This window comes from Trachinotus anak, unplaced genomic scaffold (assembly GCF_046630095.1).
Source record: "Trachinotus anak isolate AG129_WGS33_773 ecotype Australia unplaced genomic scaffold, CSIRO_AGI_Tana_v1 ptg000003l, whole genome shotgun sequence".
Taxonomy (NCBI): Eukaryota; Metazoa; Chordata; class Actinopteri; order Carangiformes; family Carangidae; genus Trachinotus; species Trachinotus anak.
In genome coordinates, this window is record NW_027273854.1 from 11,412,448 (window position 1) to 11,437,039 (window position 24,592).

At 40.2% G+C, this 24,592-nt stretch overlaps 2 protein-coding genes across 9 annotated transcripts in view; both read left to right on the plus strand.

The window, feature by feature from the left end:
- Positions 1-6,559, plus strand: part of LOC139617000 (adenylate cyclase type 9-like) — a 34,213-nt gene extending 27,654 nt beyond the window's left edge. For all 3 annotated transcript variants that reach the window (XM_071473638.1, XM_071473637.1, XM_071473640.1), the window contains 4 exons: positions 596-755; positions 1,076-1,218; positions 1,462-1,485; positions 1,895-6,559. In XM_071473638.1, coding sequence (XP_071329739.1) covers positions 596-755; positions 1,076-1,218; positions 1,462-1,485; positions 1,895-3,245 — 1,678 coding nt within the window. In that variant the 3' untranslated portion in view covers positions 3,246-6,559. The remainder of the gene's footprint in view (positions 1-595; positions 756-1,075; positions 1,219-1,461; positions 1,486-1,894) is intronic.
- A 1,307-nt stretch (positions 6,560-7,866) lies between these two features.
- The window catches only part of crebbpb (CREB binding protein b), a 34,100-nt gene continuing 17,374 nt past the window's right edge, over positions 7,867-24,592 (plus strand). For all 6 annotated transcript variants that reach the window (XM_071473641.1, XM_071473644.1, XM_071473643.1 and 3 more), the window contains exons 1-3: positions 7,867-8,781; positions 17,695-18,323; positions 22,622-22,789. In XM_071473641.1, the coding sequence (XP_071329742.1) occupies positions 8,697-8,781; positions 17,695-18,323; positions 22,622-22,789 (882 nt within the window). In that variant the 5' untranslated portion in view covers positions 7,867-8,696. The remainder of the gene's footprint in view (positions 8,782-17,694; positions 18,324-22,621; positions 22,790-24,592) is intronic.

The following is a 24,592-nucleotide window of genomic DNA, read 5'->3' on the forward strand; positions in this document are numbered from 1 at the left end:
TTAATTTTTTAGTATTTTATAGTAAATATTTCATTCAAAGGCAAACTCACGACATACAAACTGACATTTCACAATCTGTGCAACTTGCCAGCATTAACACTTCAGCTATGACAAACTGCAAAAAGTCCATTACTTAATCTAAAGCTTTGGAGCTGTCTGGAGGGCAGGCAGTTTCAAGAGGGATGGACAATGAATTATTTTTTGTCTTCTCTGAAAGTTTCTCCTGGAATATGATCTCAAGGAGAGCTTATGCAGAATGTTGCTGCAACGGTTTTTCTCCTTCCTACAAGGTAGTGATATTAATACAAAGACAAGAGTAAAAAGGTCCAGAGACCTTTTTTAACATAAATGCATGTGTATTAGGTTGAGTGGTCTTTTTTTACTGACCTGTGGTTTGAGTCATGTAGTTAGAGGCTTTGTAAATACAAACCAAGGTGTAGACAATCGTGTCTGCAATCAGCTTCTTATTGAAGGTGGGATCCGGCTGGGGTCAAACAGGACACTCACGTATCAGATAAACACTTTGTTTACATCTCTCATCCATCACAGTTATCTGTATCAATCACTGCTTCCTGTTTTTTTTTTCCCTCTCCAGTATGGCTTTCTACCTGGACAGTACTCTGAATTGCACTCGGGTGCTGATGAGGGTGATCTCAGGCTGGATAGCTCGTCACTTTATAGGAGCTGTTCTGGTGTCCCTGCCTGCTGTGGCTGTCTTCTCCCACATCACCTGTGACATGCATCTCTCCATTCAGGTGGACTTTGAGTTGTTTCTGTTTAGACAGGGTGTGAAATGCTGGTATTGTTGTTCAGCTAGCAGAGTTATTCTTTCTCATTAAATTGTTTACTTGGTACGGGAACCTTGCTTCTGACCAGTAAAGTATGTTACGTGTAGGGCTGCAAATAGAATTTCCATCACTGGGTTGTTATTAATCTCACTCAACATATGTCTTTTAGTTCTACAGGAATATTAACATAGCTTGAAGTCAGTGTAATTTACGGTATGTGATAATCTTTACCATTACTGGTGTCTTTTGATGAATGAATGTTGCTCTCTGCCTCTTATTTTCCCCAGTTCACCATGTTCATCTGCTGTGCTGTCATCATAGCTATCATTCAGTATTGTAACTTCTGCCAGCTCAGCTACTGGATGCGCTCAACTCTAGCAACATTGGTGGGACTGGGACTGCTTGCCGTGCTCTTCAGCTCCCCCTGCAGGTACCACAGACTTGGTTATTGTGAGGATGTGAATGAAATGTAATAACATAATTTAATGTCAATTTTTATTTTTTTTCAAAGCACATGATAGTGAATTGAATGTTGGATGATAGCAGAGATAATGTGTTGATACTGGGTCGCTCATTAAAATTTCAAGAAAAGAGCACAAGTATACAGTGGACTGTGTTGGATGTCTGGATGTACTTGTATTCATTAATGCCACTCGTGTTTTATCTCTTCCAGTGTTGCTAAGAGTCTGTTTTTCTGGTAAGTATTATGATTATTGTTGGCATTGGTAGTGTCATTATTTCTACCTGCTCACAGTTCTTTTTCAAAAAGGACTGGGCTTTAATGCCTTTTTCAGAGATGCAACAAGGGGCCTTGGCCAAACTTGAATTATGTTTGTTGCGGTTTATGGTTGGCGTCCCAAGTCCTAAGCCACTGGGCTGTTTGCAGTTTCTTTTTTTTTTTTTGTTAAATTCTTGCCTTAGACTTTGGTGAGGTGCACGCAACTCATGTCAAAAGGCTGCATGAACAAACTGTTGCAGCCTCCTGATTAATCAGTTGCAGCTATAGAAGCTGTAAATTTTTTTGACAAGAAAAATGTTTATTCAAACATTCTGTTTTCTATTTCCCTGCATTTCTTTCTCTCTCTTTATGTCTCTCTCTCCACCAGGTCTGATAGTCAATACAACAACAGTAACAGCTCCACTGTCATGTCTGATAGCCCAGTAGACCCTGACACACAGCCCTACCCACAGGACCTGCTGGGCCCTGAGGCCTGCGTGGCCTTTTTCCTGCTGCTTCTCCTAGTCTGGTTCCTTAACCGTGAATTTGAGGTCAGTCACCGCCTGCATTACCATGGCAATGTGGAAGCTGATCAACACCGCATCAAGATCCAGAACATGAGGGACCAGGCCGACTGGCTGCTTCGGAACATCATCCCCATCCATGTAGCAGAGCAGCTAAAGGTCACCCAGAGCTACTCCAAGAACCATGACAACGTGGGTGTAATATTTGCCAGTATTGTTAACTTCAGTGAATTTTATGAGGAGAGCTATGAGGGAGGCAAGGAGTGCTACCGTGTCCTCAATGAGCTAATTGGCGACTTTGATGAGCTGTTACGAAAGCCTGCCTTCACAAACATTGAAAAGATCAAGACCATCGGTGCCACGTACATGGCAGCGGCCGGTCTCAATGCGCAGCAGTGTGCAGACGCGGCACATCCTCACGCCCACCTCCGTGCTCTTTTCGAATTTGCCCTAGAAATGATGCACGTGGTGGATGACTTCAACAAGAACATGCTGGGCTTTGGTTTCAAGCTTCGCATTGGATTCAATCATGGTCCTCTGACAGCAGGTGTGATTGGCACTACTAAGCTTCTCTATGATATTTGGGGTGACACGGTCAACATCGCCAGTCGCATGGATACAACAGGAGTGGAGTGTCGTGTCCAGGTCAGCGAGGAGAGCTACTGTGTGCTCAGTGGCATGGATTATGAGTTTGATTACCGTGGCACAGTTAACGTCAAAGGCAAAGGTCAGATGAAGACCTTCCTTTACCCTAAGAGCAGTGACAGTGGGCCTGTGCCTCAGTACCAACTCTCAGTTTCACCAGAGATCCGGGCACAAGTAGATGGTAGCATTGGGCGCTCGCCCACTGATGAAATTGCCAGCATGGTGCCCGCAACAGGCGTGACTGCAAGCAATACCAACACTATGGTACCCAGTGCCAGCGCTGGTTCCTCTACTACCACGGGGCTTAGTCATGAGAAAGAGGCTGACAGCCGCGAAAGACGCCCCTCCGCGGAGATTTCTCATGCCAGACGCTCTATGTCTCACAGTGGCCTGACATCTATACCTGTTACCAATCTAGAAGGACCTCCTCCTCCTGCAAATAGCAAACAACTCATCATCTCATCCTCAGTCCGGCAAAATACAGCCCAAAATCCAACAAAGTCTGTGAAAGACATCAAGAAGGACAAATATGAGGAAGACACTAATATTGGGGAGTTTACCAGACTGTAAGAATTTGCTACAGTAAATTATCTACCCTTTAAGATCTTGTTCCTGCCATTTGGCATTTGTAGAATTGCTGTATATTTGGTCCTATCAAAACACCCACAGGCTTCTCGTCTGCATCAGCCGGGCAGCAGGTTGTTTTAGTGTAAATCTGAATAGCTGATAATATCAGGGGGAGGCTGCTGGGTGGACCACAAAGACAGTGTCAGGCAGGAGCAGAGAGAAAATGGGAAGATGTGATGGCTGACTGTGAATCTTCTCCCATTAACTTACTTGATTAACTTTACGTCTTTAATCTTGATTATTTCTTTCATATGTCTTTTAAGTGCCTTTAGAATAGAATAATGTGTAGACTAAGCCTTTTTGAGTAAGGGAAGAATAACATAAATGGAAAACTGTAAATTAGTAAACTTTTGAGGGAAAAATGCTTTGCTTTTCTTACTTTGTAAACTATGTTTTGCTATGATATTTTGCCTTTATATCAACAAAGAGCTCAGAAAGCTGACCTTGCATATGGAAAGATCTACAAGGTGAGGAGAATCACTACGTATGATGAGTGAAATAAGATATCAGTCCAAGATATGAAATAGTGAAATCTGCACTGAAATGCAGAAGAGCTTGTTTCCATGTTCTTCATGGAAGCCAGGAAACTCCTCATTGAAGGCACAAGAGAGACTAATCAATGCAGGCTAAGAGCAGACGACGCCAAGCAGTGTGTCGTGCGACTGTGTTTGCATGCATGCAGTGTGTGTGTGTGTGTGTGTGTGTGTGTGTGTGTGTGTGTGTGTGTGTGTGAGAGAGTGTGTGTTTGTATGTATTTATGTAGTGAGATCATACAGGGTTTAATGAGGAGAGGTGCATGTGAGTTCCTCGACTGATTTTGTGAAACTGCAGGATGACAAACACTTGAGGAACGCAGTCGAAAAAAACCTCATGTTTGCTGATGTGGCAGCTTTTTCTCTGGCCTCAGTTAGGATCTTGTATTGCCTCAGGACTGAGGCATAATGGTGGCTACGCATGCTTACAACGACACCGTAGATGAGGCTAACTGCTACTAATGTTTGTGCCCTCCCCCATGATCCAGGCTCTGGTGGGAAGTCAGGTTGTGTTTAGTGTTGACGAGTATTTCAACAGATCCTACGAGGCACTGCTGTACCTGCAGAGTGTCTTAAGCTGTGACTTTAGATCAGTTAGACAAAACAACTGCCTAGGTTTGCTGTGGATTACACTGTGTGTTGGTAGTGCTTTAAGGCATGGATAATCAAAGTGGAGTGTCACAAATCAAAACTAAATGTGTTTTATTGTATTTATTGTTACACAAAACTTGAACTGTTCATGTGAAGCTGCCCTCTCTAATTTCTATGATTTGAAAGACATTACTGGATGCAACCAGCTGGATGCATTAGCTGCTTCAGCCTCGCATTGGCATGAAGCATAATGTAATAGCGCTGTAAGAGCAAAGGCAGTGCCCTATGTGTTTTTTACTCTTTTCTTCTTGACTTAAATGATTCCATGCTGTTTTGTTAGATTATTAAGGAAAGCAAAGTGATTAAACTGTACATCTCCTGATGTTACTTTTTCTCTCTGTTACTGTTTCTCAGCAAGAAGGATTGTGTGCTCAGAGGCAAAAAAAGTATTACCATATAAGTATTTGTGGAATTTAAATATCCTGAACAGCAGATTAACAACCTAATTTCTTTACATTTCCATTTCATAATGACTACTTTTAAGTAATTAAGCAAATAAGACAAATATTGCAGAACAACAAAGAACCAGTTTGTCATCTTTTGTCATACCACTTTTAAGATTACCCTAAAAGTCAGAGTTTGTTTTCTTTGTTGTCTATGTGTGAAATTAGGGTAGCTTGTGCCTTTTAACTTTGAACTTTATTTCCCTTATATATATTTTTTTTCACTGCCACCACTAAGTTGGTTTAATTTCTTAAGATACTTAAAAGCTAATGCTATGGGAATGTTTACTTTTGTGCTTGAAGGTCATAAGATTTGAGCAGTGCCTTTTCTTAACATATACAATTAAATATAAATGTACCAAACATATTTTACATTAGTTGGCCTTATTGCGGTGTTTGAATTTCTTTGTCCATTTTGTATTTATTGCTTGGATGGAGTTGTAGTTGTTTTAAATGCAATAATAAGAGCTAAACATCACTTGTTTAATAGGGAAAATAGGCTTCTTTTCGCTTATGAGCACACAACTCTTGTTCCATCCCAAAATTTATTTTACTACAATAAAGGGATGCTCAGTATAATTATTAAGAATTATTAAGAATTATCTTTTTTTTTTATGATCCAAGGTTAAACGCTTAATAGAGGATGTGATACTTGAGTGTCAGGTGAAGTGCAAAAGCAAAATTTTTGTCCTTGGTAACTTAAATAAGATCTTTTGAATGTGTGTGTGTGTGTGTGTGTGTGTGTGTGTGTGTTTTTTTTTTTTTTTTAACAAACATTTTTTGGTGGATTAGTGTTATTTACAACAAACAGGAGCATTAAGATAAGGGTGCTGGGTGGTTGCCACTTTTTTTTTTTCCCTGTCATGCAAAAATGAGAATATCTGTCGATGTGGTTGGATTTATTGAGATGTAATTGACATTCTGAACCAGGAGAATGACACATGGGGAAAACTTTGATGCCAAAGAGTGTCATTACCATCTCATGAATTTTCTTTGTATGTTATATCTTATCTCCTCTTTAATTTGCAGGTTGTGTTGTGCACATTAGAGAAAGTATGTTTATGCACTCACTGTTAGAATACATTTGCACAAAGCACTCACTTTTTATGTACAGTATGCCTTTATATTGTATAGTATCTGAGCATTTTCTATTATTTATATAAGCGCATGTACTAGAGTATTAAATAGTCTAAAGAACTGGTTAATTTTAACAATGTTGGAACAATATTTGTGTGTTCTGTTGGCCTGCATGTGTGTAAAAATGTATGAGTGTTTGTAAAACTGTGTGGTTGTGTGTTTTGGAAAGGATGTTCTAATCTTAGCAGGAATGTGACCTGGACATTTTAGTCAACTTTGTCATCTCAATAAGTATGACATACTAGGACAGTAAGGCTTCAGTGAATACAGATTTCCTTTTTTTTTTTGTTTGTTTTTTTTGTTTTGTTTTGTCAAACTGGCCAAATAAAATGGATAAGGCGCCAGAAGATGTCTGCAGGTAGGTAGTATCTCAGTGGCCTTCAACAGGCAAGTTTTAATGAATTGTTGCTTTCTCTGGAAATGTTTTTGTATATAGCACGCTAATAGGTATGCAAGTGAAGGTCAAAACTGAATAAACTCAGTTGCTGGTAAATGTTGTCTGGTTGAATTTATAGCTTGTACTCTACATCCAGCTGTGTGTTTACCAGTGCTGGACTGTAACTAAGTGCATGTTCTCAAGTAATGGTCTGAGGAATGCTGAGTTACTTTGTACTTAACTTGATTATTCCAGTGTTATGCTTTTTTGTATTTTATGTTTTGTACTGTATTACAGTGTTACTTGTGCAGATCAGGATTTTACATATAAAACATTAGATCAGGTTATACAATCAGTTTATGGACTGTTACTACCCAACATAATATTAAATAGTTTAAATTAACTCCAACTGCCTACATGTTTATGAATCAGTGACGTTAATTCCTTAATATATACAAAATAACAAGGGCAGTTGTGCTGCATAATGAGCACCTTTTCTTAAAAAGGTTTAAGTTGGAGCACATTTTCCTGATGTTAGTGTACTTTCACTTAAGTAAGCCATGGATTAAAGAATTTTTACTTGTAATGGACTTTTACAGTGATTGTTATTTCTATTCAGGTAAAGCATTTGGATACTTGTAAAAGTATGACTACTGCATTTAAAATTGTACTGAAACTGCAGATTTATTTTCAGCAAAACCAACTCAAAGTATGAAAAGTGCTTGTTATGCAGAATGGCCCCATAACCGAATCTTATATTGTTATACATTATGTTTAGCCTATTATTACCGATGCATTTTAATGGTGTATTTGGTCAATGTTGAGACAATTAAACTGCTTTGTATGCTACAAAGCAGTCTAAAATGGCAATGAATCACATTTTACCACATGTTGTGAATGGGAAAAAAAAACTAAAACTGTCAGGTACTGTGAGATTAAAAGTAAAATATTTTCCTGTTAAAAAAAAACAAAAAAAAAAAAACACAAAAAAACTATAAAAGTATTACTTCACTATTCTTGTAATAAAATGACTTGAATAAACGCACTTACTTACTTTTCACCACTGGTAATATGACAGGAATAAAGAGATTGTGAAGTGTTGTTTGTATTTTAAAACTGGAGAGCACATTGTTTTTTTTCACATCTAAATAGTGTTTTCTCTTTGTAGTTATGATTGTTTTTAGTGTAAAGTTTGAAACAGGTGGAGCACAGAAGATTATTATACATATATATATATATATATATATATATATTTTTTTTTTTTTTTTTTTTTTTTCTGATTTTTGGGTTATTCCACCTCTAGAGGCAACAACGCGTACGTACACATGACGCACGGTGGGACACAGGTTTACGTCAGGGCGTCATAGCACGACGCCTCCCCCTCCTCCCCCCTCAGTCTAGCTGGGAAGAAAAAAAAAAAACTTTTTTTTTTGTATCGGAGGAATCAACAGCCGCCATCTTGACGCGGCTCAGAATCGGGATTTCGGGGGGAGCATTAATTTTAAAAACCGATCGGAGCTACCCAGACCGGGCTCAAACGGCTTTTTTCGTGCAGAAAATCGAAGTGTTAGTTCTTCCGATGAGAATTAACGCAAACATGTGAGGGTTACACGGGTTTTTATCGTCTCGAAAGCCCACTGTATATTTGATTTCCCTTTTAGAGAGCGCCGCTTCTCGCCGTATCTCCGTCCCGAGACGCTGTATTTACCGGGAGACAGCGACGAGAAAAATAATCCACCTCATAGAAAATATTTTTCGAATTTTGCTCTTTTTATTTAAGCCGAAAGTAGATTTTATGGCTGCTCGTTTCGACTGCGAAAAAAATGATTCTGTACGGACGTGAAACCGGCGATCTGCGGAGAAAGGGATTTTCATACGCTTTGTGTAATATTTTATGAATGATTTTTATTTATTTTTCTCGAACCGAAATAATTTTTGGACGTAATTATTGAGGATAATTATGTGGGTGTTGGGTGTTGGATTATCATGGGGTGATCTTCGGCGGCGAAGCGTGGCGCTGTTGCCTTTCTTTTGAAACCTTTTTCTCCAGGCAGCATTTCGCCAGTCTGCCAGTCAAGAAAAAAAAAAAAAAAAAAAAAAACAGTTATATTGCTCTTTTACGCCCGACGATAGGAAAAGTTAGCAGCTATTACGCGCCAGAGGCCGACAAGTTGGACGGATCCTGCTGTTATTTTCCTGCATCATCATCATCATCATCATCATCATCATCCATTCAAAACATTTGCTGACCAGGATGGCTGACAATCTGCTGGATGTCGGACCCCCCACTGCAAAGCGACCCAAGCTTAATTCACCTCTCTCGGGATCAGACGGCCCAGGTAAGGACGGGACATGGTTTCGCTCATGAAAAGGATCTGCCAGCTGCAGATAATAAGTGTGTGTCTGTTAAACCTGCACTCTGCACAGTGTTTGCTGCTTGAAGAGTCAAGGATGCATGAGGTAAAGACCTTCGGGTGAGCTAAGCTCATCGGCCACTTCAGTGGGGCCGTGCAAACATCACAGGAAAGCTGTACAATAAGATCCTGTAAGACAGTTGTTTTTTTGTTTTTTTTTTCATAGGTGACCAAAAATACCAGAAGCTGCAATTAGTGCAAGAAAGAAAAAAAACTGCAAACTCACTGCCTTTGTATCACACCAGAGTTGCAATTGCTCGACAGGGAGAGTTTGCTCGCAACTTTTCTGCCTTGCAGGGTTAAAACTGAACTTTAAAAACATAATAGTGCTGTCCCTATTGCAACATTTCAGAGATCCAGGTGAATGAAAGGTTGACAGGATATCTACAGAGGTCTTGTACCGATGGGTCCCATTTTTCCTTCTTACCTCTTGGGCAGGTTCTTTCTTGAGTAAACTCAGTGCACCTGCAAATTTATAGACCTGGCATTGTATAAATATTGTGATCCCCTTAGAGAAAGTCATTATTGCAGAGGGTGTCCCCGCCCCCGAATTCTTGAAGTTGGATTGGACTTAGTGCCTTGCTCATTGACACTAAAGCAGTTCAGATTCCTGACAGCACAAGCACTTGAACCTGTGTTGTCTGACTGAAAGACAATCTCTAGGTCAGGTTCAGCCTTCTCTCATTCAGCAACATGCTCGAATGATCCATATTAGAAGTTACCTGAGAAAATATCATGGGATTTGTTTTGTGCCGCCATCCAGCTTTTCTGCTGCTATTTCATTGGCCATCAAATGTGCATGACATAGATTCAGAGCTGAAAAAAAAAACATAGTAAGGCTGTGTATTAGGAACTAGCCCCAGGGTCTTCCTCTTCACCAGTCTGACCTGCAGAGCAACTTTGCTCCATTACATGGACAAGTTGGACTGTTTAAGAGGAATTAAACTTAAGTAAGCAGATGATGGCACACCACCCTCTCATTAGACTTGTAAGGTGTATATGTGTTCAGCAGACGTGCCCCAGCGTTGTTCAAGCTTTGATTGGTGTATGTGGTTTGTGGTTGACATAGAAGTCTAGGCATTCGCAGGGTTGTCTGGCATGATGAGCTGAATTTTACTGTTAACTGATGTATTCTTCCATATAGGGTCTTATAGATCCCCAGTCCAAGAGACAATGTGTAGTGGACATCATTTATTCTAGTTATCATCTATTCTGATTGTCCAGAATGAAGCCAGTCCCCTTTGGCATGTAACAGGTGCATTAAGGGAAGACTTTAGCTCTAATATAAACCCCTTTCACTTCTATAAATTTGCTGTGGCATTCCTAACCACTGGATTGAAGTTGAGAACTAACTAGTTTGTACCTCACAAAAAAATGATTTATTGGCAAACACCAATGATTTGGTACTGCTACCCATCTGATCGGCGCTCCAAATTAATTTTATGTGAATAACAATAATTTGATCAACTTGGCACCAGGGCTACACGGCTGGCATTACCTGGAAACTACTTAGTGACTTCCTTAAACTTGAGCGGAACTTTTGGCATCTATCTAGTCTAGGTTCATATCATGTATGAACCTATTTTACAATGGGCTTTGGAGAGGGGAAAACTGCAGATGCTACATGACGAGTTGACTCTGCAATCACAGTGGGTCTACATGAGAAGGAGGCTTTAACGTATCTCTCAGAGGAAAGTGGGGAAAGGTGTTGAGTGGCCGCGTCTCAGCACGAGCTGTCAGTGTGTGTGATGTTAGCAGGCAAGACAAAATGGCAAGATATTGTCTTAAGAGTAATGCTGCAGCTATTATTTTCAATATTGATTAATCTGCTAAATATTACCTCCGCCAAGGAGGTTATATTTTCATCCATGCCTGTGTATTTGATAGCAGGATTACACAAAAGGTATTGGACCAATTTGCACTGAATTTGGTGGAGGGCTGGGGTATTGGACAGGGAAGAACTTGGTCAATTTTTGGGCAGATCCAGATAAAGTATTAATTTTTTCCCCCCTGAAGTCTGTTGTTTGACATGTGCCACAGCTATGAATGCATATTTTAGTTTTTTTTATTAATCCATACAATATCAGAAAATATTAAAAATGTCCTTTACATTTTCTGGAGTCATAGATTTTGTTGTTTTACCAGCAGTCTAAAACTCAAAGATACTCATGCTTTTATCTGACATAACAGAAAAGAAAAAAAAAATCTGAGACATTAGAGAAATTGACACTGGGAAACAAGTTAGCATTTCTGCATTTAAAAAAAAAACAAAAAAAACAAGATGATCAGTCAACTTTTTAGTGATTAATTTCATGGCAGTCAGCAGAATGAAACTTCTCAAATCATATTCTCTAGACTAGGGGAACATGCTTGTTTGGTACAAGCCCCAACAAAAATCACACTATCATCATTTTTATATTTTTTCCAGTAAAAACATTATTACTGAAATTGTGACTCATTGCATTTGCTGTATGTGCCAAAATAATTACAACATGATTTTTTTTTTTTTTTTTTTTTTTTTTTTTTTTGTGCATATTGTTCAGCCGTACTAACCGTAATATTTTTGTTTTCCCTACAAAGGCTGAAAAACAGTGGTGTAGAAACTGCTTGGCATCAGTTTAACAATTTTTTAAAAGCATGAAGTAAAAGTACTGCTTGTATTTTTAACATCTTAACAGTCCAGTTAGGGAGCCATTCAGCAATATTATTGGCACATCCTAGTAATGCATGTGTGTATATAGTATACTCACTGTGCACTCAACATAGCTTTGCTGGTATTTGTTGTGCAGTCGCTGGCGCCAGGCATCGAAAAAGAACGGACCGTCTCATTTCAGTGAAGTAATTTTTGGGATTGCACCACTGCAGCCACCTCTTAACTCTCATCTTCAGAGAATACATAAAGAGCACAGTTGCTTAATTTAAGTTGTAGTGGAGACTGGAAACATCTGTCTGCCATTTGGAAACAGCTGAGAAGTTTCTTTGTTTGGTCTGTCGTCTTGTCTGTGGATGGCTACATTATCTAGCTGTCTTGACAGAACTCGGTCTTGAGCCAAGGTAGCGCATCCTTTCAGAGGGGTGACAGGACCTTTCGCTGGGCAATAAAGCAGCCTGACACGGGCTTCCTCCCCCACTGCTGCCAGAAGCCCTTTCTCTCTCTGTTGACACACACACACACATACACACGTATTCAGTATGACATTGCACAGTGTCTCTTGTAGACCTGCTCTCTTTGAAGTCCTGGATGCGGCTCAGGATCTTAAGTCCACAGAGAAGATTTTAAGTGCCAGGCTGCAGATGGGAGGATAAGTTTTTTTTTTTTCTTGAGATGAAAAAGCCCTAATTCTGAGAAAATTGGGAGGCAGATCTGTGAAGTACTCATAGTTTGTAGCCTAACACTTTTTTTTAATAGTCATTTACAGAGTATTTCTAACATTTCAACAGGTTATTAGTTGAGATTTCTAATCCTAACCATTAAATGGTTTACTAATTGTTGGTTGAATGTTTGATCATTTGAATGTTCAACAATGAATGATTAGTGAAATGTTATAAATACTCTCTGTAGTAAACGCTCTGTAAGCAACCAAACCAATAAAGTGTAACTCCTCACATTTCTCCTGTGAGTTGTTCTTTTACTTTCTAAATGACTTGGTTTCTTTGAATTAAAAATTAAAATTTTCAAAACACAGTTAATACAGGTGAATTTTTAAACATTGATTTCAGATCGCACATGGTTGTTGTTGGCGTATTCCTTCCCCACAGTGCTTTAGTCTGAAGGCACACTTCAACCAGGTGTGATTGCTTATGCTGGGTACCCCTGATGTTCAGATCTGAGTTATACAACTTGAACCCTAAAAAACAGATGTATTGGAAGTAATGTTTTTGAAATAACACAACTTGAAATTGACCAATTACATTTTCAAAAAGACGACTTCAGACGATTTAGATGAATGGTTTTCAAAGTAAAATATTTCAACACAATAAATTCAATTTCAATTCAGTTCAAGTCTAAACATTAAGAAGTAAGTGATGATAAAATCCAAAAAGTCCAGTTGCCAAGATTCAAATCATTATGGCAATTATTTGTTTTCACAGATGTGTTGCAAAGTAGTATTATCACATATTTATGGTTAAGTCTTTCCATTACTGGTTGTTGGACAGATACCGAAGACATCTCTGTTTGCCACATCCAACCCAGTACACACGAGCTGTCGCTCACAGGCACAGATTAGCGGCTAGTCTTTGATGTTCATGTTAATGTGTGTCAGTTTTTTATGGTTCTCTGGTCTCATGTCAGTATGTGTTTGCCCCTGTGGCCACAGGCAAGTGTCAGGCTTGTTTTCATTTGTATGGCTGAGTGGGCGTGTCAGCGCCAGAGGTGAGAAACAGGCAGCCATTCTTCAGTGCTATTGCTCACCTAGCGGGGGGTTGTCCTCCTCCTCTGTCTGGCCTGTGTGTACGATCACTAACCGCAGGCTGAGCATTATTCAGCTACATGAGCATTAGCACATGTTCAAATGCGGTCAGTCATTAAAATGTCTCCGTTAAATGCCTTTCACCAGCATGGTACAGCGTTGGCACAAGATTCGCTGGATCTGCTGGCTAATGTCTCAGCTGAGGTGGAAATGATAGAGATGATGAGAAGTGTTTGCGGCCCTGGACGCCAATCAGCCAACCCAAACAGTCCCGCCCTGTCGCCCTCGTTTACTTTTTTGTGTATTTCTGCGAAATCTGAATAAAAATGCTTTCTCGCCTTCTGAGATTGTGTTGTCGATTGCTCATATTTGGTTTTTTTGTTATTTCTCAGAGTGGCTCTGGTTTTCAGAAGCACAGTGCAGCAAATGACCGCAGCCCCAGCTTTACAAGTGTAGCGTGCCGCTAATTTTGCACATCTTGAAGTTATCACGTTTCTTATAAATCACCATACAAAAGGTTTTACAAATGTACTGCTTTTACTGACATTACGTTTTCTTCAATTTCCTGTGCTAATTATATCAGTCTGATTTTAAAAAAAGTAAGGTAATCTTTGACATGTTCCTAATTCTAAGGTGCCTCATCTATACATTGTTTTTTAACCTCTGAAAAAAAACATTTCATACAAGCTGCACGTCTACACTTGGCAGATCATTTTGAAATTTAAGATTGTACTCTTCAAATAAGCTTAAATCTGAAAATAGAAAGTGGAATTCAGTTAACACCAGGCTTAGAAAAGTCTTCAATCCACACTCACAACAAAACGGTGAAAAAAGAGCAAGATATTGTTTTCCTCCACATTCTTTGGTTGGCATGCAACAGACTTTGCTTTACAGCCATTGTCTAGTAAAGAGTGGGAAGACACAGTTCTGTTCACCTAGTCTCAGACAATTAACACTCCACTGAAGATCATGTATTTTGAATATATAATGTAGTTGTTGTTGGCAGAAAAAGTTATAAAATTTGATTGTGGCTCATAAATGTTATCCGAGACAACATAGCTGTACTAAAACATTAAAGCCATCTACACCCTAACCCTAACCCTACACTAGAACTACAAATTCATAAAATGACAATACCAGTGTTTTGTGATACATAGCAGCATGTATATGAAGGCATACATTATATTTCCTTCCCTTTTTGCATTTTCAGATTTGTCCACTCTGGATTGTATTTTAAGAGTACAATTTTTGCATGTGAAAAAGGCTAGTTAAGGGATGGATGAGCAGATCTAACCTGGTTTTGATGCAGTCTCAACCTATTAAGTCCTACCAGTCATGAGAGTTATGTATGATGAGAAATTATAAAACAGAAATAGTTTTTCTTGACTTAATAAATGTCTCAGAAGTCTGAAGTTTGGATGCATATCAAGCTGCCTAAAGAGATGGCAAAAAAAGATGAAATTCAAGCTTTGTCATTGAATCAAATTAAATGATCATATCTTTCAATTATGATACACATGGCAAAACTCTGGAAGTAAGTAAGTAGCCATCATTTAGTTATGCAATGGCAACATGACAATATGCATGAAGGAAACACTTCTAATCTAGGATAATTTTTAAAAATTTATTCTGAGTTTCACTGAGGCCCTAAATTTCTGGTGGCCGTTATCCAGCTTTGTAGCCTTTGGGTTTGTCTCAAGTGTTCTTGTGGTTAAGGACTGTGACAGAGAGTGACGCGTGGTCCCCTGGTAGTAGTAACGTGAATACCTGTATGAATACCTTCTTTTGTGTGTGTTTTCATTGTGCTTACATTTCTCACAAGAAGCTGCACACTTAGCTACTTTGTCCATATTTTTAGTCTGATTCTTGATAAATCTAATTTCCCTTTAGCGCTGCGATGTTTGCTGGGTGACTTTGTTCCGTCTTTACTGAAAGAGAGTGAGGGAGCAGCTTCTTTCCATCTCTTCATCCATCCCATCTCTCTGTGACTCTAGTGTGGCGGCAACAGCCAGCTGCATAGCTTCTTATTATCTCCCAGACTGAAGAGTCTAATTGAACAGTTTCACGTTGCTGCTTTGGGCGAATCACAACTGGCAGCAGCAATGTCCTCTTCAGGTGAGAAAAGTGAGAGATGTGTTGGGGTTCTCTGGTTAGTGGATGCTTCTGTTGTCACTACTTGGCATATGATTGCTGCTGGGTACGCTCATCACATCTTTGCTGTATAATGAGCAACTTCAAATCATACTCTCAGCTTTTTGAAAGGAATCGCAATGCTGAAGGCACTTTGTCACCTTCAGATAGGTTTTTGGCTGTGTATCCTCTCCCTCTGAAATGTATGTGGGCTCAATCTTGTTGCTGAATGGGCCTCAGGCAAGGCACAGGTGCTTGCCCGCTACTATGCACCATCCATGCCTCTTGCTCTACTCTGAGACTTGTTGCTTTAACCTTAAGCACTAACGGCTCACGTATTTCATTTAAAGCCTATGGCTGTAATATTTAAGCTCATAATAATTGCCCCCATATTTCATTGAGAAAGAGGGATGGATTTCTCTCCAGCCATAAAAACCCAGTGGCTTCAGACACTGAGCTGGGCGTGTGTGGGGGTGTGGCTATTGTGCTGGTAAAATCTTAACTGGCTGACAAACAGAGGCAGACTTGCACCTGCACATAAAAGACCTTGGCGCATTACACATGATTTGGATTGTAACATTCATTAATGGTCTATTATTGTTCAGTGTTCATGTTCACTTTTTCTGCAAAGCCACAAGAGTGCTCTAAACTACAGGGCAAAAGCTTTTCCTGTACACGTTTTTCTAGTCCTCAGTACTACTTTAGAGCTACAGGAGGACTGAACTGCTTTAGTGTTTTTCCATGCGTGCACATGTACATTACACCTTAACAACTCAGGTTATTATAAGATACTTTGCTTGTTCACTCTGACTGTACTGTGTGTAGAATAAGAAAAAAGCCAATTTGCCCATTCAAGAAGAGTTTACATTCTGATGTGTGATGTGTGCTACTGTTAGTGTTTTCTCAAATGCACACTAAAAAGTCACATTGCTGTCTTCTACATATGATTTTAGTTTTAAAGTTTTATTTTGCATATTGTTCAGTATATTGTTCAGACCTGAACTGATGTGTTCAGTTCAGGTCTGATTTCACTGCCAGAGTGGGTAGAACTCTAGCCAAGCTAAAGGAAGTTAAGAGATGACACCTCTCAACATTATAATTAAATTTTATTTGCTTCATTATCAATAAATGAATTGATCTTTTTAAACATAGCTGTGCATAGGATTATCCACCCTAGCAGTGGATTGTCGTGAATTTACTGGAAAAAAAAACTTGCTATGGGACTTTTTAAGCTGATACCAATAATGATACGTCATCTGATATTAATTTTACTTTGAAACTCCTAACAAAAATAAACATTTTTGATTAATTTTCCTTAAATTTGTTTGTTTAACAATTTGGACAAAGAAATGTGGTGGGCAGGACATTTACGGTGACAAAATAAACTCACCACTCCTCTGTGGTGGGTAAACTATAGAATGGTAACAGTTTCAAAACATTTAGGTTTTCTGTACTTCAGTTTCTCTTCATTTATCGGCAGACGTGAATGCAGATACAATATATCAGAAGTTATCTAATAGCATCTGATTTATCCACCTGGTTGGACGACCATGTACAGTTTTGTAAAAAGAAGACATATGCTTATCTCTATTTTCATATGGTGATCAGGCCTAGTTTACTTTGGAATCACCATCACAAAGTCAGAGCATTTTTGTGGTTGATAGATGGGTTTGATTCATCACTAAAATGATGAAAACAGTACGTGCATTTGGAAATTTGGGATGTTTTCTGTCTCATTCAGTTCAAACAGACTTTAGTGCGTTTGCCTGCACAGTGTGGTTAATTTGTGTGTAATTTCAGAAGCTAAAGTACAACTAAATCCTTCTACTGATCATGGGACCTGTCAAAGAAGCATTCTGTAAAACTGACCTATGTAATTATGCATGATTGGTAACAATGGTAACACATATGCTTGTCAGCTTGTGAATGAGTGGGTTCTTCCTGAGCGATGAGTCACTTGCCCTAAGTCCATAAAAAAGTAAATGACAAAAATTTAATTAATTCCTTGAATTTAACTGATCCTTAAAAAAAAAAAACTGGATTTGAAATGAGTAATAACTCGCAAATGAACTTTTCTGTAAAGTCTGATGCTGGCTCAGGTCTGTGTGACTATTATTACGTTGTTAACTGATAAATCTAATTGTAACAAATAAAACAAATGCCCTAGTCTCTCAGTGCTTGGTGGTTAGCAGCTTGTTCTGTGTAGTTTGTTACTGTTTAAAGGATATGTATCAGTGATGATGGCTAATTCTTATTTCCCTGTCTCTCTTTTTTTTTTCTTTTTTTTTTTTTTTAGATCTCGTGTCTCTGTTTGACCTGGAAAATGACCTTCCAGATGAGCTCATTCCCAATGGAGACTTGGGAATGGGAATGTCCTCTAACGGTGGCCCAGGTGGAGGGGGTCCTGGTCTCAACTCCCTTGTTCCTGATGCAGCTGCCAAACACAAGCAGCTGTCTGAGCTTCTGCGGCCAGGAAGTTCCACCATCTTGGGAGGTGGCCTCAACTCTGCCAGCCCCCAGCAGGGAGGAATGGTGGGAAGCCAGCTAGGCGCTGTGCTTGGTAAAAGTCCACTGGGGCAGGGCTCCCCCAATCATCAGTCTCCCCAGGCCCAGAAAGGAGGTGCTGCAGCTGCACAGGGCAATGGAAGCACAGGCATGGGCTTCAACCAAGCCATGTTGAACAGTGGGCAGGGTCACGGGGTCATGGGCCAGGCAGGACAGGTGATGAATGGGGCCCTAGGACCAGCAGGTCGGGGGAGACCTGGGCCTGGCATGCAGTACCAGGGCCAAGGTATGCAGGGGGCACAAGTGGGTGCTGGACCTGGTGTTGGAGGCAGCGTGCTGGCAGAGACACTCACCCAAGGAGGGCCACAGTTGGGTGCACACAATCCGTTGAATGCTCAGCAAGCTGGAAACATGAATAAGGTGAGGTTCTGAACTCTGCTTGATTAGTGACACAAGTGAGCAGTTGTTTGCACAGCAAAGCACAAGAAGGGCACAAAGTATGAAAGCTCGCCAGCCATTTTTTTGAGCACATAAAATACTAACCACTGTACATCCGAAGATAGAAGAGCTTGTTTTCTTTATTTTACTTTTGACATCAAAACAATAGCAAATGACGAGTTTAGCAAACGTTACCAAACCCATTGTGCATTTTTTTGGGAAATGTGCAGTGCTTTACTAATGGACTGCCAATGTAAAGGGCTGTTGTTGTCAAGCAATGTACCTTATGGACAGTATTTCAGAGTTTCTAATTTTTTTTTTTTTTTTTTTACCTAGATAAGTATATGTAGTATATTATTTTTATCGCCTAGCCCTATTGCTGGCTTGTCATCAGTTTTCTCCCCTCACCATGTATTGATCTGTTGCTCTTCCTGGGTCTGCTGGAGGAAGCAGACAATCAGTTGAGGGGCTTAAATCTGCAGTCAAGTGCATCAATCTCTGGGTCTAACTTGGCCCAACAGAGAGTTTCATAGCAGATCAATGCTGATGTGTTTATTACTGCATTCCTATGCCTCACTAATCTGAAAATGAGTACAAACAATATAAAAGAAATGAGCTGCAGTTGTGTCGTGGCGCCTCTATGCAGTGAAACTATTATCGTGTATGTTTGTGAATCAAGAATAATTTCCATGATGTGCCGCAGGTTGTATTTCGACGTAAATGTCTTTATTTTCGCAGACTTTGAAGTGCTCATCGTGAGAAAATGTTTCCCCTGGTCTCTGAGTGTCTCGGGTCTTTGTGGTTTGACAGGAAACCAAGGCTAAACCAGCGTGCTAGCTCTCACTAACATCATTTCAACAGACGTTGCCACATGAAACAAGCCCCTCCCTCCCTCCTTTCCCATGCAGACACATAAAACTTTTTGTCTGACCATATTTTCTTAAATTATGGTACAAAATTTAATTGTTTTGTGTGTAAAGATGAGTTGTTTCATATTTCATGCAATAACGAAACAAATGCCCTTGACACCAGGAGACGGGCAGAGAGGAAGGCACAGATTTAACCCTGGTTTTGAGTTGTGTGTATGTGTAACATGTGGTTTGAGGATAAAATGACGATTTACATTTCACGTTTACAATGCCCAGCTGCCATCACAGAAACCTGTCGCTGACATGTATGAGAATGATGTGTTGGCCTTTCCATTCAGAGCAGGACAAATGTGACTGGCTTCACCGTCTCTTATGTCACAGAGGAATGCTAAATTGCTTGATCTGTTGATAACTTGCAGGCTAAGGCCTTGGATTACTAGTAGTGTTACTAATTAGATCTTGTTCCATGTTTTTGTCTCTGTCCATATCAGCCAAGATAAGAACTGGGGATGTGCTAGGGATGGAATGGTCTATTTGATTATGAGTTTTAATCTGTAGCACGAGGAGGAATCATGACTTCACTGTTAAGATCACTTTGAATGGAACAAGTGAACATTTTAATTATTAAAGATTACTTTTACTATTATTATTTTTTTTAACTTAAAAGTGCCCAGCCTTTTGAACTACAAATACAATACTGCCATGTCGCAGCAAAACATTACACAGCACAGACTGTGAAAGTAAAAGATCACACCAGGTGACTTGCAGTGACTCCAGCCAGGTCCACATTCATCTGGATCATCTAGTTAAAAATTGCACCTTACTCAGTGTGTGCTAGAGTCAGTTAGATGCTTTGAACCCTTTTGTCAGCAAAGAGTTTTTATGAGTATATTTCATAAATAGTAATCTCCTGTATAAACCTCTTGGTCAATGTGAGCATTGAAAAGCAGGGTTTCCATAGTGTATTCCAAGTCCAATAGCCCAATGAGCCCAAGTCGACCTCACTCGCAGGACTAAGCAGCAGGGAATTTGGGACGGCTTGGTTGGAAACCAAGATATAATGGTTTGCCGGTGACAACTACTGGCTAAAATGCTTCATCGACTCCTCAGTCTTGAGTTGACGGAGAGCAGAGCAACCTGTCCTCTGTAAAGCCATATGAGAACAGTAGTAGTCCAAATGGCCACCAGGAATACTTGGACAAATCCCTGTGGGCCACCGATTTGGTAAAAAAATCCATTAAGGTTTTACCGTCCCTGTCTGCCTCTTTATCGGCCCTCTCAGTGTGCCTGTCATTGAGAGTGTGCTTCCTCCACGTGTATTCTAGAGCCCTGGGGACATGTCCCAGTGTATAAGTCCAGCTGTCAAACCTGACAACTTTGCTGGCAGAAACCCTGAAAAGGTTTCCACACTGCTCATGTAAGGTATTTCTTGTTGTCTGTAAGGCAAGTGTAGATCTTAGGTTTTAAAATGCTCGTGAAACTAGAGGTAAATTAATAATATAAATTAATTCAGTCATCATGACTTGATCATCAGATGGGACTGGTACTGTTCTGGACTAAGATGGAAATGACGCACAAGTGAACAACAGGCCTTGATATTTTGGGGGGTTTCAAATGTGTTCTCCTCCTTATGCCTCCGTGCTGGCGACAGCTGTGACTGGATGCATCATGTTTTTGGGTTGTATGTCTGTCCATCCGTCCCATTCTCTTCAACACGATATCTCAGTAACGCTTCAGAGAATTTCTTCAAATTATGTACAAACGTTCACTCAGACTCAAAGATGAACTGATCAGGTTCTTGGGAGCGTGAACGCAATATATCAGGGATGCCTAGAGGGAATTTCATTATGTCTTCCACAGGCATTCACTTAGACTTAAGGATGAACTGATCAGAATGTGGTGGTCAAAGTTCAAGTTCACCATGACCTCGCAAAGCATGTTTTACTTTACTTTACTTTACTTGAGAATTCATATGCTAATTAAGACACAATTTAACACAAATGTGAAATGATAAAATGATGAGGTGATGACATTTTATAAATAAACGGTCAAAAGTCAATTTCACTGTGACGTAATGTTCTGTATAAACATGTTTCTGGCCGTTATTCAGCACTGTAATTCAGGAACAGAAGGGGAGATTGTGACCATATTTACTGCAACTGGTTGGTGGAGTCATACAACCGCAAGGTGGTAATCTTAGTTCCTCTCTCTCGCTCTCTCTCTCGCCCTCTCTGGCATATGCCGTCTCTCTCTGGGCCTCTGGTGTTTGATAATGGAGCTGTAAATCATGTTTAGAGGAGCTGGTTTGTGTGCTGTTTTTGAGCCGTGGGTGGCAGGGTAGAGAGGGTGGAACAGAAGAGCAGAAAAGAGGACATGCCAAGAGGAGGGGGACACACTAGAGGCTTCTCGTGAGACAGTGCTGTCCTCTAGCCTGGTGACACTCCGTAATAAGTGCAGATCATCAAGCGAGAGAACCCGTGAGTGAGAGTGGGATGAGGCTGTGTGAATGGGAGGCAGGCAGCAGGCAAGCATCTGTGTGTTTCTGTGCAGCAGAGGGGGAGGGGCAGGCAGCAGTGCAGTGCTCTGCTCAGCTGTTGAGCAAGCTGGTCTTTCTTTCTGTGCGTCTCCTCCTGTTTCTCTCTCTCCGGGGCTGGGCTTGCTCTGTCTGCCTGTGCACTGCTGGCAGTCAGGGACCTCCATGAAGCAAAGCAGGCTGCTGCTTTGGCTGCTGTGGAGAAAGGCAGGCAGACGCAGCAGACAGATGAAGCTGAGGGCTGCAAGAGATGGGAATAAATGTCTTTTGGAGCAGGAAAGCTAACTATTCCCTTTCTGATGCAAATAATAAAATGAAAAGGATATACTTCTTTTGATTTTTGATAACAATTTGTTAATTTGTTTACTTTTAGTGATCAGTTCAGTTTCAAGGGATATTGGAGCAAATGCTTATGCTTTTTTTTTTTTTTTTTTTTTTCCCCGCTGGACCTCAACAGCAGAGTAAGTCCTATACTCAGAAAAGCCTGTTGCTGACTGAGTGAAGTTATAGCATTGGTTGTTCGGGGCACTTAGAGGCAGTTGCACAGCAGTTCCACAACAGTTTTTAACCTTGACCGTTGGGGGTGCCCCACTTTTCAAGTTTTTGACAGCAGTCCCTCACTTTTTGCTTGAATCTGAAAATCTGAAATTGAGGCACCAGATCACGCTGATCAAGATAAACAAAAAAAAATTGGGGAATAAATCATACTATAGGGGTAGAGAGTTGTGTGACATGGTTCGTTTCAGCTCGCAGGTTCAGCCTTGGGTGCATTTGGAAAGTTACAGACTCTCAGTGCAGAAGTAAAAAGAATTATTTGCTGTGATGGTATGTTTCATGATAAACCTCTGACCACCCTCTGTCCTGTCCACTCACTATAGATGGGGATGTCAGGGGCTCCATTTGGCCAGCAGTACGGTCAGGCTGGAGTGCAGCAGATGGGGGCGGCAGGGGTCAACGCCCAACAACTCCAGAACAAGACAGCCCTTTCAAACAACCTGCCCCAATTCCCTGCTGAACTGAAGGGAGCTGGAAGTGTGCCAAACATGGTGAGTGTCACTCATATCTTAAAAAATTGAGGATATTTGTTGCAGCTTCTGTTTGCTTTAGGTTAGCCAGGGGAATATGTATTCTGTATTTTGTTGTATTTGTATCCACAATATCAGTGTCTTGCGCCTGGCAGGGATAAAATGTATGACAAAAACATAAATGTACTCAGGGGCATTGGTACTGTAAATATACTGCTGCTGTACAATACACACTAATGTCGTGCATGTTCTTTTTTTGGTTGGACTTGTTTTTATGCTTCATCTGATGCTTCACTTACCGTGTCCTCTCCAAACATGAGGACACAGTCTGCAGCCACTGAAGTATGCATACTAGCTTTGCTCTTGGCCTTACACTTTGATGAGGAGTGTTGCCAGAGAAGTCTTAAAGAAACAATGACATGCTGCCACACAGGGCCCTTTGTTTTCTATTAGTAGTGTAAAGTGTTGTATTTTGCTTTTATCCTTGTGCTGTTGTTATGTCAGTAAGATTTATTCTAGTTATTGTCCAAACTTAATACTTAACTTTGTCTATACTGGCTACATAGTGAAAATAGCAGCAGCTGCACATCTGCGTGCTCAAGTTAAGGACATAACTTTAAGGAAATAGACTTGAAGTGCAAGTAAAAAATTTGCATGGTCTGTGTGCACAGCTGTATTGAAATTAAGACTTGGTCAAAACCTAGTATATGGCTGGATTGCATATGGTCAAATCCTGTTTTTATAACCACGACGTCGTTTGACAAATCACCAAACACCTCCACTTCCCTGCAGAGTGTCTTGATGGACTGTCCTTAACAAGAGGTGTAGCCCTAAGCCCCTGGTTGGCATCCATTTATGGTCCAGTCATGCACCAGGTTAATACCCAATTTGTTTGAAAAAAGTCTCTAGTGACAGTGCGCTAAGTTGGCAACACTGCAGATTGTAAACACCCCTCTAATCGAACCTGCTTGTACCAGAAACTCCAACTTAGTGACGTGGCATTTAGCTGACCCATCTTTGGAAATATGATCACTCACTCAGTCAGTCAGGGACATTCCAGATTACAGGGCTGGTCCTGCTGTTGCGGTTCAGCCAAAAACGTTGAAAAAAGTGTAACTGTTTTGTCAGAGGAATAGAATACAGGCAACTAAAAATGCAGAAGCACATGTGGTGTGGATGGGGTATAAGGTTAATGATTTAATTCATGTGATAATTTTCATCCTGGCAGAGATTAAAATTAATTGACACTGGGGTTGGGCAATTAACTGAAAAAGTGACATTTAGAACCTCTCACCAACCTAATCTTGCCCTTGTCTAGCCCTAATTGTCACCAAACTAAAATGACATCCATAAGAAAATAACCTGAGAACAGCACTATGGGATTACTACCGCAATTTCTTCATAGGGCTGGTCTATGATTGTCAGAATACACCTGAGAATTAAACAATGTAAAAACATTTTGTAGTGTCGCCTTATTTATAATACCAATTGGCTCAATGATAAAAGACAAGAACTATAAACAGCCCTGTAAGATTGCCATGGGAATATAAGTGTATACATATGCTCAGAATTATAACCAATAACCAGATTATGGAAATACTCTTATTTAAATAGTTATATGTGTTGCTTCATTAATATGGATTGCATTATTGTGTGCATGTAAATGTGGATGGTGGCTTCTCCATGCCGCAACAAATACTGTGGTAATGTTTGCCGACGTTTACCTGAGAAGTTTACTGATTGTTGTTATATGGCAAGGTAGTAACCTTGACTAACCCCTCACCCCACCCCCTACTCACACCGTCAGCATACAGCTTGTTGCTG